The sequence below is a fragment of the Hydra vulgaris genome, chromosome 06 (assembly GCF_038396675.1).
Source record: "Hydra vulgaris chromosome 06, alternate assembly HydraT2T_AEP".
Classification (NCBI taxonomy): Eukaryota; Metazoa; Cnidaria; class Hydrozoa; order Anthoathecata; family Hydridae; genus Hydra; species Hydra vulgaris.
The window spans coordinates 15,294,831-15,309,466 of NC_088925.1; the positions used below are offsets into that span (position 1 = coordinate 15,294,831).

Sequence of the window (14,636 nt, forward strand, 5' to 3'; positions counted from 1 at the left end):
TATGAAAAAGTTCTTTGAAGGTTAAATATTTTGTACATGCACGTGCAATACCAAGAAGTTTTAATGCTTGAGTTGAAGTCGCAATTTTGTTTAGCGACTCCGACTCCAACTTCGCTAAAAATGTCGCGACTCCGACTCCGACTCTCTAGCCCTGGTACCTCTGAATATTATTTTAATATTTCTGTAATATTTTTCAAAGAAAATAACTTTAGTCATAAATGAGTTTTTTTTGATAATATTTAAGTATTTAAACGCTTAAACGTTGACAACGATCAATCAGTCTGCATATGAGTGCGCCAATTTTAATAAAATTTATTTAAATATTTAATAGAATTTAACAACATCAACAACAATAAACATTATCTCAACGCGTACTTGTTTTCAACGCCCTGCTTGTTTTTGCTTTTTAATACTTTTAATATTTTTTATTTATGGTTTTAAATGCAATATTTAAATTTTAAGTATATTTAACGTATAATAAATAAACGATAAATGCGCTGTTTTGAAAAAATTTAGTTTAAAATATCAAATTAACTTATCTACTTTACAGATCTAATCTTTTTTTAATTCAAATTCTAAATGACATAAGACAACTCTCAATTAAATTTAAAATCTTTTGTAAGTTAAACCTCCTATATCATACAATACCAATAGAAATCAAGTTGTGTTGCAATCAGTCATAAGAATATTTTTTTAGTAATATTACACTATGTAACGAATTTTGCATACATCCCCTCAATACTAATAAAACTGACGTATATCTCCTCAATACTAATAAAACTTGAATATCTCCTCAATAAAAGTTACTTAGGTTTACATTATTCACAAAGAGCTGTAAATATTTTACAAATTTTTATTAAAGGTTTAATGAAAAACAAGTCTATAAGAAATAAAAAAAAAATTGATTTAAAAATCAATATAACTGACAAATACGCGTTTATTTTTATGCAATATGCAAAATAACATATTAAAATAATAATATACATATTAAAAAATTAAAACATTTAAAGTAGTTTAAGATTTAAAATAACGGAATTCAAAATTGTATTAAAGATTTTTTTAAGCTAATGCGTTGCCATGTTAAATATTTTATTCGACTTTAAAGATATGAGTTCAGTTTGCCTCAAATGTATTGTGTATTTAATAGATCTTGTATTTGTGTATGTACACGTATCTGCACATAATAGATTAGATAATAGATTTAATAGATGATGTATTTATTAGATCAGATCAGAGGACGGAAAAAATGGTGTAAATAAAAATATATAACTATGGTTTATTTATTCAGTCAGCATTTCGCATTACGTGTGGCAAAACAGTGATAAAAGGAACTGATTTTGTGTTTTTTATTTTAAAGAAACTGGAAAGTATTGATAATGTAGTAAAAAGTTGACAAAGTCTTGATTTAAAAAAAGCAATTTAAACAAAAACAACAAACATGGCGGGCGCAGGCCCAATTTCTGAAACTCTTCCCGTAATTTCAGTTCCCCCCATGCTTGTTAATGGAGGTAGATTTCTAAAATGGGACGATGTAAGTTTTCAAAATTATTTTTATTGATTTTTATGTACATTAAATTACTTTTAAAGAAATGTTAAATGTTTTAAATATGGATAGAACCAAACATATATATTAGATAAATGCAAAATAGTTTGAAATAAATCAAAGTTTATTTGAATGATATTCGTTGTTTTTCAGCACAAAATGAAAATATTATAAAACCTTCAAAAGTAAAAAGGGAAAATTTATAAGAAGTTATACAACATTCAAAATAAAATAAAAATTTCAAGTATTTGAGTAACTATTTTTGACGTTAAAAATTGTAAGAAGTTTGTAAATAATAGAACAATAGCGGCTTCTATGTGTCTTATGCGCAAAAAGTTAACATAAAATAATTTTTAACCTTTAAAGTAAACAATATCACAACTTTTTTTCATAGTTTATTTATGTGATTGTTATAATAATTATTTACAACATTTTTTCAGTTAAGATATGACTCCAACAGGTAAAAAACAAAAGTATTAATATCTGGCCCCGTTAATGACGTTTACATATTTTTAAAAAAATCAATAAAATAATAAATAGTACGAATTCAGTAAAATATTTGCAAATGCGATTGCTATTTATACTTTTGTTAATTCATTTATATGTTTAATTTTTAATTTTTTTAAACCTAATTTAAATGCATTATTTAAATAGTTTAAAATAAAATTTCAAAAAAAAAAAAAAAAGATAAAAAATTATCCCTTAATTCGTAAAAAAATTAATAGTAAAAAAATCAATAAATACTTTTTTGTAAATTAATAAATATATTAGTAAATAATATATTTGTTTTAAAAATGCTTAATATTTTTCGTTATAAATTAATTTTATAAAACAAATTTTTTTATTACGTAGTGTAACTTGAATATAAACAAAAAACGTATCCAGGAAACAGCAGCGTTGATAGTTTTTAAAAATAGATAACGAATAATCAAAATTACTGTCTGACTCAGAAATGATTTAACTATCAATTTTGAGTACTGTTTTTCGAGTATTTTTAATCCAATTTGTTAAATTTTTTTTGAAAGATCTAATCAAATATTTAAAACAGTATTCAGTGTTCATGAAATAACTATATTAACAATATATATGCATACATGTATTACCTTCATAGTTAAGTAAGAGTGTAAATGAATAAGTAATTTTTCTGAAACACTTTAACGAAATAACGAAATCCAAAATGTTACGGCGTGGCTCTGATAACAGCTGATACTGAATTAAGTTCATGTGAAAACTGACCACGTTAAATTAAGTTCATTTTAAAACGTTACAACAACAGTAATCTGAAGGCAATGAGTTTATAAAATTAAAACAGTTTGTTTTTAATATTAAATTCAAATTCATTAATAGGTTTTGAATTTCATCTAAATTTCGTTTAGTGTTCAAAAAAACAAAAGTATCCCAAAATATTTGCTTCCCTACCATGAATGTAGAGACAATAAATTGAAAAAATATATAGTCTTAGCATACTATACTAAATTTAAAAACAAGATTTAAATTTCAAGCAATAATAATTTAGCGTATAGAAATTCTGTAGAACTTTTTTTCCTAGGAAAAAAAGTTCTATAGAATTTCAATAACTTTTTGAAACATATGGTCTATAGAAATTCTATGGAATTCTATAGAACCTCTATAGAAATTCCTATAGAACTTTTTTTCTACTTTTTTTTCTATAGAAAAAATAGTTTTATAGCAATTTCTATAGAAATAATAGACATTCTATAGAAATTCTATAGAATTTCTATAGAATTTCTTATATTAAAAATTCTATAAAATTTCTAAAGGCCATATGTTTCAAAAGTTTATGGAAATTCTATCGAACTTTTTTTCCTGGGCAAGCTTTTTTTGCTGGGCAAGCAAAATTTACATGCTCCTCATTTGGGAGAAAAAATTTTAATGCTGAAATTCATTGAATTTAAAATGAATTTCAATTCATCAAAAGTTGGAGAAAGAAGATTCAAATGGTTTGGGGTGTTTTTATTCCCAATACTCCATCATCGCGGTTTTTTACAAAACACTTTTATTTGACATAAACATGAACATAATTAAGTTTGTTTAAAAATCCTGTGGGCGCCCACGATGACGTTCATTATTTATGTATTTTAGTCAATTTATCATTTTTAGTTAATTTATCATTAAATTAATCAAATTTTAGTGTTTGATTATTTTTTGAAAATTCGCCTACTTTACCTGCTATAATTGTATTTTTGTTTTCCATTCAATTCCTTGATTTTATAGGACAAAATTTTCAACCCCATAATCCGGGGTTTATGTCATACCTAGTAGGGCGGGTCATTTTTCAACTTTTTATTGTAAATGCTTCGGCAATATGAATTTTAAATGTGTTGGCTCTCATATAAATATAATGCAAAAAAAAAAAAAAAAAAAAGAAATTAACTATTTTCAGATTTTAACCTCAAAAATTGTGGTTTTGGGTAAGAAAACGGTTTGCCAGATCTCTTGACTAGTCATAATGATTAAATCAAAAATATCTATGATCCATGATCCGAATACCCCCTATTTGATACCAAAATTTGATCTGTTATTAGTCTAGTCATTTGAAGCTTAAAAACCTATATTTTTAAAAGTTTACGAAGTAGTTATTTTTGCTATACTTTGCTGTAATAGCTTGCATAACAATACTCGGTTAAACACATTTAACACCCTTTAATCGTTAATTACTAAAAAATTACATAAATATTTAAAAAAAGTTTGTACACACTAATGTGTTGTTTGATTGTAACGGTAAAAAGTTTTTATTGTTATCGGATTAAAATGAGTAAACAAATAATTGAAAAAAAGGTTTTAAAAATTTTCTTCAAAATTTTCCTCAAAAGTTGACATTTTAAAGCTGACAAGTGTTTCTCGATCCTCATCCTCCCTGACTATACTTTGCGTCAATATAAACTGACTCGATCTATTAAAAATGAAGCTGAAAGAGGAAAAAAGGAAGAATTTATTGATAAATATAAAGCAAAATCTATCATTCAAATCCAAATCAGTCCCTCGATAGGAATAATACTTAGATCTCAAAAACATATCTTAAAAGAAAACTCTAAAGCAATTGATGGAGAAGGAGAATCAATTCCTTGTTTACAACAGTTATAAAGATTTTAAAGTCGAGAAAACTTGTGTATAATTAAAGACAATGAAACCTAACTGTGAAAAGTCTTTTTGCAAAAAGGGCTATTCACAGTTGCTAGGCTAACAATGTTTTTATCAGTCAAATGATAGATATGTTGCTAAAAAATTAAAGCATATTCAAACTGAGGAATTTCCTCCCAAGTTCCTAAAATTACAAGCAATCTGCCTCCGTGGATTGAAAACTGCGCCATATATCACTCGTAAAATATTTTGTTGTGTAAAAAAAAAAAATATATATATATATTTTTAGTTTCTTAATTAAAAAATAAAAAACTTAAAAATGTCCCATAATGTAACTTTAGTGATAAATTGACTTCTTTTTGTCAATGCCTTTGCAAAGGCTGACTTTATTTTTGAATAATGTTATCACTTTTGTTTGAACTCTTTTAATAAATAACATTTTGTGCCCGTTTTTCTAAACAAATTTGGTGGGGGAGAGGGGGATATTGAAGTATTTTGTATCACATTTGCGTATCCTAGGTCTTCCATTCTTCCAATTGTTAGGACTTTCAGATTTTGGTGGGGGTGAGGTGGAAGATGCATACCCCATACCCCTCCTGGATCCGTCACTACTAGAGAAATTAAAAATAAAGATGTTACTTTTCCCAAAAATGAAAACCTAATATCTTAATCATACTTGTATTGAAAATTATAAATAATTTCCTCGTTTGTGGTAAATTGTGTTTTAGAAAGTTTCTCTGAAACTTTTTTGATCCTTATAACTAAATAAAAGTATGGCGCGAACACTTTTTCAAATTCTTTGCAATTTCTTTAAAATAATAGTTCGAGAGATATTATTTTATAATGGAAAAATTTTCTTCCGTAAGTTGCACAACTGCACACTTTTTTTTTCGTACAACCGACTCATTTCGACATGTATCTAGTGTTGTTACGACTTTTAAATAATTCGACTGTCGACTAAATCGACTAATATATTTTTTAAAGTCGACTAAAATCGGTTAATACATTTTTAAAATCGACTAAGTCGACTGAAAGTCAATTTAGTCGAAGTATGGGAATAATTTATTTTTTTTGAAATAAATAGGAATAAAAATAATAAAGTAATTAATATTTGCTTTCTATTTTTAAATATAATATCGTTTATAAAATAATAGAGCAAAACAATATGAGAGAAGAGCTGCTCCGACAACGGTAAAATTTCCAAACACTAATGATTTAGATACTTGTTATCAAAAAGTCATTACAATCATATTTACAATGTGGTTGTATAGATGATATTTAGATTTTGAAGCTTCATAATTTGGATTAGCCCCAGAGCTCCGAGCTAGCTTGGAGCGACCCTTTATGAAAGTATTTATGAAAATCATAAGAATCGAGTAAAAAAGGAAAAAAAAAGTTAATGAAATACATAATCGAAAGTTTAATCAAAGTCCATAGTCGAAATAAATCGATTATTCGATTTTTGTAAGTCGACTGATTTTAATTTTCGACTAATTGACTTTTAGGCGATTTAGTCGAAGTCGATTACAACACTAATTTTATCACTACATTTCAACACTTTTGCATTCAATTTCGACATTGTTGCATCACATTTCAACATTTTAAAAACACAATATTTTGGACAAAAAATTTCATATTTATGATGAAAGTTTTTATAAAATAATAATGAATTGTATTTATTTATGAAAATAAAATAATTAATGTGGCTATGTTTTTAATTCTACAATATTTAAAGTTGATACTGAAATCACGAATCATGTTTTAAAAATAATTTTTTGAATATGCATAAAATATATATGTAAAATAAATTATGTGGATATTAATTATTTCAAGTTACAATAATAATTGTTTGTAATGTTGCATAAATGTTGTAATGTTGCATAATGTTGCAAAATGTTGTAGTATTGCATAAATTTTGCATTATTCATTATTTTTTATTGCAAAAAAATATCCACGTTTTGGAAAATATCCCTACAATAATAAATTGTCATCAAACTATATATTAATGCCATAATTTTTTATCTAGAAAATAAAAATAATGTTATTATCCAAAATTTGTTTCTTCTATAAAATAAGAGTTCATAGTAAAAGCTTAAATATCATTTTCAATATTTATAAACAGAAATGCCGAATCAAACAATCAAAAATAAAAACCGTGTAAGGATGATTGAATCTTACTTAAATGGAAATTTAAACGATTACTACAATCAATTCAATTATTTAAAAATATAAAAATGGTTTGCCGATAGAATGGCAAATAATAGGTGGTTCTAGAAAAAAATTTCAACAGAAGAATCCAAGGTAGTAATCAAACATTGGATTGATGATGATTATGGAAATTGAACAATGACTTTTAGAACAAAAATCCATTTCATTTAGTAATTCTACTATAGCAAGATGCACTGATAGTTTTAATGATACTTTGAAACGTGTTCACAATATTACAGAGAGAAGAAATTCTGAATTCTGAAGACGTTATTAATAAAAGAGCTACTTATGGAGAAAGATTCATGAACATTTTGTCTTCTATGAATGACAATAAAAAAAAAAAAAGGTCCCTGATATTTGACATTTGCCAACTATACTTCAAAACTTACGAACTGAAATGCAAAATGTAAAAATGTGCCAACTCAAATGCATATATAATAACTTTGGAGTGGGGAAGGGGGAGGGACACCCCCTACATCCACCGTTCGGGACGGCCCTGGAAGTAGGCTTTAGTCTTTCAATGCGAATTAGAAGAAGTTTTTTAGCTGGAAAAAGGGCCACATAAACAGTGACCAGTATACTGCCAAGAAATATTTCTGTCTGTTGTGCAATGAACAAAAAAGTGGAATTTTAAAATATGAAGCACAAAAAGCATTTAATACAAAAAACTTTTTATATTTTATTCGTCTAGTATTAGCACAATCAGCTGTTGAGAAAATCTTAATTTTAGACAATGTTCGTTTTCATAAGGCTGCTGTTGTTCAAGATGAAGTAGTACGTACTGGCATTCATTGATGTTTTTACCTCCATATTTTTTAATCCTTTTTAAATCCTATTGAAATATGTTTTCTAAATGGAAACAGTTTATCAGAAGATGTTCGTCTAGAACTGATAAGGAACTACTTGAAAATAAACAAAACGGTGCATTGAATATTACTAGCACAAACTGTAATAGTTATTTTAGGACCGTGCTTAGGTATATGATTCCGTGTTCAAAAAGAAAGCCAATTGTTGAAGAATAGACTTACTTTTGTATTTTTTATTTTTACTAAGAGAGTATTTGCAACTACAATATTTTATATATGATAATTTTTTGTTTAAACTTTAGTTTGTATACAAACTAAAGAATTTTATTATTTAAATGAATTAATCTAACCGTTTTATTTCTTTTTTAATTAAAGTAGCGCTGTCGAAATTAAATACAAAACTATCGAAATCAAATGCAACAGTGTCGAAATTGAATGAAACATTGTCAAAATGTACTGATACAATGTTGAAATTAAACGATACGTTGTCGAAATGAAGTGGGAAACTCTGTAAATAAGGATCTTATCTGTGCTCTCCTAGAAGATAGCCAGAGGCGTCGCGATAGGGTAAACAGCGTAAACAAAATCCACCTAGTATATAATAGGATTGAGGACTACCGAATTTAAGATAGGGTTGAAAAATTTGCAGAAAAATCTTTCGTGGGTTAAGTTTTGTCTACTAGTCGCGACACCACGGAAGATAGCGATGTCTTTTCGCTCTAGCTCTTGGGGATAAAAAAGACTGTAAACCCTAAAAAATAAGTATCATTAAAAATATCCTTGTTTCATAATAGTGTTTATTTTTAATTTGTTTTTTTCGTTTGAAAAAGTTTAAAAAAATTTGAAAATTTTTTCGAGCAACCACATAAGTAGTGTTTCTAAATGTGAGTTAAGGTGATTATGGTGGTAATAGTTTCGCACACCCCAACATCAAAAAATGTTTGTTTTTTCAATTATTTTATTTTAATGAAATTAAATAAAAAAATAAAAAAATTTGATTATTGTTTTACTAAATTACCAGATATTAGTGGTGTATTTACTTCACCCCTCAGCAATCTCAACAGGGGCGTCAACTTCTCTCCTAATATAATTTTGTTATTATTGTTAATAGTATTATTAATGTTGCTGCTGTTGTCGTCATCGTCGTTGTAATTGTAGTAGTAGTAGTAGTAGTAGTAGTAGTAGTAGTAGTAGTAGTAGTAGTAGTAGTAGTAGTAGTAGTAGTAGTAGTAGTAGTAGTAGTAGTAGTAGTAGTAGTAGTTGTTTTTTTTTTGTTGTTGTTGTTGTTTTAGTTGTTGTTTTTGTTGTTTAAGTTGTTTTAGTTGTTGTTTTTGTTGTTGTTTTTGTTATTATTGTTGTTTTTGTTGTTTAAGTTGTTGTTTTAGTTGTTGTTTTAGTTGTTGTTTTTGTTGTTTTAGTTGTTGTTTTTGTTTTTTTAGTTGTTGTTTTTGTTGTTTTAGCTGTTTTAGTTGTTGTTGTTGTTATTTTTGTTGTTTTAATTGTTGTTGTTTTAGCTGTTGTTGTTGTTGTTGTTGTTGTTGTTGTTGTTGTTGTTGTTGTTGTTGTTGTTGTTGTTGTTGTTGTTGTTGTTGTTGTTGTTGTTGTTGTTGTTGATGTTGTTATAACAAAGTATAACACAGCATACTTGAATTAAAAAAAACAAAAACATTACAAAAAGTAAAAAATTCTTTTTATTAGCAAGACCTCACCTGCTCTATTTATTTATTGGAAGTAGACAAACTTGGTCATATTTTGAGTTGGAAACCAAAGGATTTTTCTAAGGTTTGTTTAAACACAATTTTTAAATCAAGTCTTTTTTTAATTTTTTTTTTAATTACATAAGCATTTGTTTTAGGACACTGAAGTGCTGGAATTGGTTCTTGTAAGAGATGTGAGAACTGGACAGTATGCAAAGGTTCCCAAAGCACAGGTTTGATCTTAGTTTGGAGGATTTTGAAGGGTGTTTCTTTGTAGTAATAAATTTTGGATAGCTTATAAAATAATAGCAATTAGAAATATTATTAATATAGCAATATACATTTAACAATACAGTTTATTTTACATTTAGTTTATACATTAACAACATTTATGAATGATTTATTCAGTAATTGCAGAGTTTGAATAACATAGTAATATAGTTTAATTTCATGTTATTTTTTATAATGTGCATTGTATAACAAACAAGTCTTTATGTAATTTTGATTATATGAGTTCAAAGAAGGATGTAAAAGTTTTAAAGTTTTAGTCTCCAATTAAAGAAAATTTAAAATGTCATTTAATATTATTTTATTAGGATACCCGTGCTCGAGATGCTATTAAAATGTATAGCGCTGTTGAGCTGGAGAGTAATTTAATGCAAGAACGTACCATAACAATAGTTTATGGAAGCAATTTTGTAGATCTTACATTCATTAATTTTGTTGCATCTAGTGTTTCAGAAGCGCAAGAATGGACTGAGGCATTATTTAAATGCACAAACAATCTTCTTGAATTCCATTCAAGTCCTTTGAAGTGCTTGGAGAGATTGTAAATATTATAATTTTTTTGATGTTTTTTAAAAAAAATATAAATTTATATGTTTTTGTGAGGTAGTTTTATTTCAGCTTAATAAGCCTTGTCACCCACTTTGTTTTTTAATGTTTTGATTTTTTTATGTCTTGTTATAATTTTTGTTAATTTCGCATTTTTGGATACTGTTGCTCAGCATATTTTTATTTGACTATAATATATCGTATATAATGTAACTGCAATATTTATTATTTAGTATTTTAAATTTAGAAGAAGTTAAATACATTTTATGGCTTTTTTTTATTTATTTACCAATGGTTTTAATTTATTAAAAATTAAAATATTCAAAATTATTTGTATTATAAAATTAATATTTTCATGTAGTTATACAAGAATATGTGTCCAAAAAAACCAGAATGGAGAAATTCCAGTAAAAATGTAAGTTATTTTCTAGCAGTATGTATTAAGGTAGCAGTAATTAAAAACTCCTGGTTTTTTGTTGATGTTGTTGTTGTTGCTGTAGTTGTTGTAGTTTTATTAGTAATTTTGTATAGTTTTTTTTTAAGTAATTTTAAAATCATTAGAAATAATAGGTCAGTCCACTCTTAGTAATCATTGGTTTTTGCTCAAAATTTAATTATAAACTGAGATGTGTAGTTATGTTTATACCAATTAACTTTCTCCAGATGTTAACAAAAAAAACCAACTTTATTCTAAAAGATAATGAAATTCCCAAGAGTAGGAAATTTTTTTTTTCTATCTTCAACCATATAAATATGAAAAATAAATCTTGTCCTTGCAAGAGAGACATGATTCATTTTTCAGGTAGTGGTAGAGTAGTTAGAGGTTCTATTGCCCTTGAACCCTTTTATTTGGTCTTTACAAACTCTAACTTCTTTACCATTACTACATTAAAAAGAAATTTTTTTTAAACTAACAATATTAACACCTCTTTTCTAAAGTTTTACACAAAAAAACCTCTCATTCAGTGTTTTACCCAACAAAGCTAACAGTTAAGTGCACTCTTAGTAATTATTGTGAATAAGATCTGGTTATGTTGGTAACTTTTCGGAAAAACCACCGTTTTATTGCACACAGATTTGATTTGCCTGTTTTTAATCTTTAGGCTTGAAACCTTCAGTCTTTGATGTTTAGATGTAGTGTCAAAAAAAGGTTTTTGCATTCACCAAAATTTCCAAATGTTTTATTCTTTCACTATAGTGCCTGTAGCTGTTATTATACCAGTGTCATCACAAATGTCTAGAACTCTTAAAAGCTTACCTTCAATTTAGTCAGGCTTGCTAGAAATTCATGCTGTAATACAATCTGTAGAGTCACTGCATTTGTCCACCATAGTTTGCAGATTAGAATGTAGTTTTTTATTACTTGTATCATTTTAAAAAGCTTATTGAAAGAAATGCAGACCCCAAATTAATGCTTTTTTTATTACAGATGTAGTTATTGCATTAGTTAAAAGAAAAGTTATATTATTAGTTAAAAGAAAAGTTTAATTTAGCTGTTTGACTGATTTGCGGAGACTATGGCTAATATTTTTAATAAGTATGTTTCTCACTATGGCAATTTCATATGACTATTGTCCAAAATGTGTGCAATCCTTAATGTTTCAAAAAGGCTAGTATAAGCAGCATTTTCAGTAGTAGGCATACAAATAAAATTTAAATTAATTTTGCTGTAATTCTATTACATGTTCTCCCTAAATCATTTGATTTATTTACTGAAACACTCACAGCTTAATCATTAAATCAGTAAGATGTCAGTATGCCGATCTAAATGTGTTTTTAATGTTTTATGGCATCATCACCATGTTGCACATGGGTTTAATAAAATGCCATAAATGATAAATGGTTTTAACATGTTAAAAAAAATAGTTTTAATTATAACTTTATTACAATGCATTTTAGATTTGTTACTAACTTTGTTTCTAGTTTAGTTAAGGCATTTGTTAATCACAAAGAAGATATAAAGCGAGCTTATAGTACTCTGCAATCTTTAGGAATTGCACATGGGAAGGTATTATTTATTCAATTAGTTATTTAAGTTTTTCTGATTTTCTGAGGGTTTTTCTGATTTACACAATTTTTTTTTTCTGTGTATTAATGGCTAATTTGAGAAATATATGTTATGTTAAACAATGAATAATTTTACTAATGGTTTATTTGAGAAATATATGTAAAGTTATATTTGGATTTTCCCTATTGCAGATAATCTTTAAATTTATTTTCATAATTTAGATTTTTTAAATGAATGAAATTAAATTAAAAAATTAAAAGATTTTTTAACTTTTATTAAAAACAAATAATTATGCAAAAAATATTCTGTGAAAGGTTATAAATAAAATTACAAATTAATAATAATAAATTAATTGTTTTATAATATAAACAGTTTATATGTTAAAGCAAACTACGAAGAAAAGAAAAAATGATAAAAAGTTGCAAGCAGAAACAAAACATTTAGCACATTTATACATCAGTTACTATTAAAGTTTATCATTCTTTGTGTTGCAAATATATTCAAATGGATTTGTCAAAGTCTGCCATTATTCTTAGGAAAATGATTTTTAATAGCTCAAATAACATTTATACTAATTTGTATTATTACTTTTACTTTATCATTACTTTTATACTTTTAATTGAATCTTCTCTTAAGGTAAGCAAGTTTTTCAAAGTATTTATTCAAATATGGAAATAAATCCTTTATAATATTTGTTTCCTTTAACACGTTATGAATACTTTATTGCAATAGTTTATTGCAACACGAGTGTTGCAATAAAGTATTGCAAATAAAGTATTTCAAATTTTGTATTGTAACTGTGATTTTGTATTGTAACTGTGATTTTGTATTGTAACTGTGATTTTAAATTAAAAGTTATCTATACTTTTGCTAACATGAATATAAGGTGATCTGCAATAAAATAGTTTCAAGCTTGTTATTTTGCAAGGCAGTTACTTAAAATGTGGCAAATAATTGGCATGTGAACTTTGTGGACAAAAGTAGAGAGATGCCTGCAGATAATATAAAAAAAAGAATTTTCTAGTAAATTAATCCTTGTTGAACAAAATTGACTTTATGGGACAATCTAGTGCAATTAGGCAGCCCTGGAAATCCAAAAGATTTCAGTTTGGTACAAAACTATCATCCCAAGTAGTAAGGGAATATTACTATTTGATTAATGAATAGTACTATAACAGTAAAAGGATAATTAAATTTACTTAAAGTAAACGTAATTAAATGATAAGTAAATTTTAGTAGATAGCATAAAAAACGCAAACTCTTTAGAGCAGTGCCCATTTTTTATTCATACTTATAGAAAAGAGAAAGAGAAGCAACATTATAATGTGACAATAGTTGAAGGTTGGCTACAAGAGCAGGTTCAATTATGTTTACAAAGCGTTTTTGCACCCTATCTAAAAAAAAAAGGACAGCATTCAAAGATCCGCTCCAGATATGGCAATAGTATTCCATACAAAAAGGAATTAGAGATTTATAGAGATAAAGAATAGAATCTGGAGTAAGAAAGTGGCAAGCACAATAAAGAGATGCAACCTTAGCATTTGCTAATTTTGCAATGGATTTGATATATGGTTGCCAAGAAGAATTGGAAGTAAAATCCTAGAAAATGAAAGGTAAATGACTCAGAGTACATAACCTTTCATAAATATAGAAAGATCTAGATTATTATAATAATGACTAGTTGAAAAAAATTATGCATTTAAAGTTCACCAGCTACTGAGAACCCCATGCTGTAGCAGAGGTGAGATACTTTTCAAATGGAACTCAAATGTTCAAATGGAACCCTCCAAGCAATCAGAGAATGTTGGCTTTTTATCAAGACAGGAATAAATAGTAGCATTATCAGCAAACAATGCCATTCTAGATATGAGAAATTCTAGGAGATTGTTAATGTAAATTAAAAAAAGTATAGGGCCAAAGATAGAACCTTGAGGAACCCCTGAAGTTACAGGAAATGAAGAAGAGTGCTGTCTATCAAGGACAACTTTTATACTTTGTTTGGTAAGGAAAGATTTAATAATCTTAAAGATGTAACCTAATACACCATAAGAAGAGAAGACCAGCATGCCAATGCTGGTCTTCTCTTCTTGCATGCCAAGCATGCCAGCATGCTTTTATTAAATGCATTAAAAATATCAAGAGCGATAGCTCTTGATATTTTTAAAGCATTTAATAAAGTTAATCTCTCTTTTTAAAGCATTTGATAAAGTTAATCTCTCCACATATATCTAATGCATGATAAAACCTATCGGGTGTTACGGTTAACAAACCAGCAATGGAAAAAGAAAATCGAAATCCATATTGATGATCAGAAAGGTTAATAGATTCAAAATGAAAGACTAAGTGTCTACAATCTGTAGAAGAGACTAAGCAGAAAATCAATTTAGATACTAATGTTAGAGTGGTGTGAATATCAAATAATGGATCAGTCATTGTTG

General features: G+C 26.8%; 1 protein-coding gene across 3 annotated transcripts in view; it reads left to right on the top strand.

Moving 5' to 3' along the window:
* Positions 1-1,091: 1,091 nt before the first annotated feature.
* plcbh1 (phospholipase C, beta H1) overlaps positions 1,092-14,636 on the top strand; it is a 90,023-nt gene continuing 76,478 nt past the window's right edge. For 2 of the 3 annotated variants that reach the window (XM_065799327.1, XM_065799328.1), the window contains exons 1-6: positions 1,092-1,531; positions 9,358-9,441; positions 9,515-9,589; positions 9,953-10,185; positions 10,552-10,605; positions 12,114-12,198. In XM_065799327.1, coding sequence (XP_065655399.1) covers positions 1,439-1,531; positions 9,358-9,441; positions 9,515-9,589; positions 9,953-10,185; positions 10,552-10,605; positions 12,114-12,198 — 624 coding nt within the window. In that variant the 5' untranslated portion in view covers positions 1,092-1,438. Of the gene's footprint in view, positions 1,532-8,340; positions 8,422-9,357; positions 9,442-9,514; positions 9,590-9,952; positions 10,186-10,551; positions 10,606-12,113; positions 12,199-14,636 lie in introns of those variants that run through there. The other variant, XM_065799329.1, reaches the window with a different exon arrangement.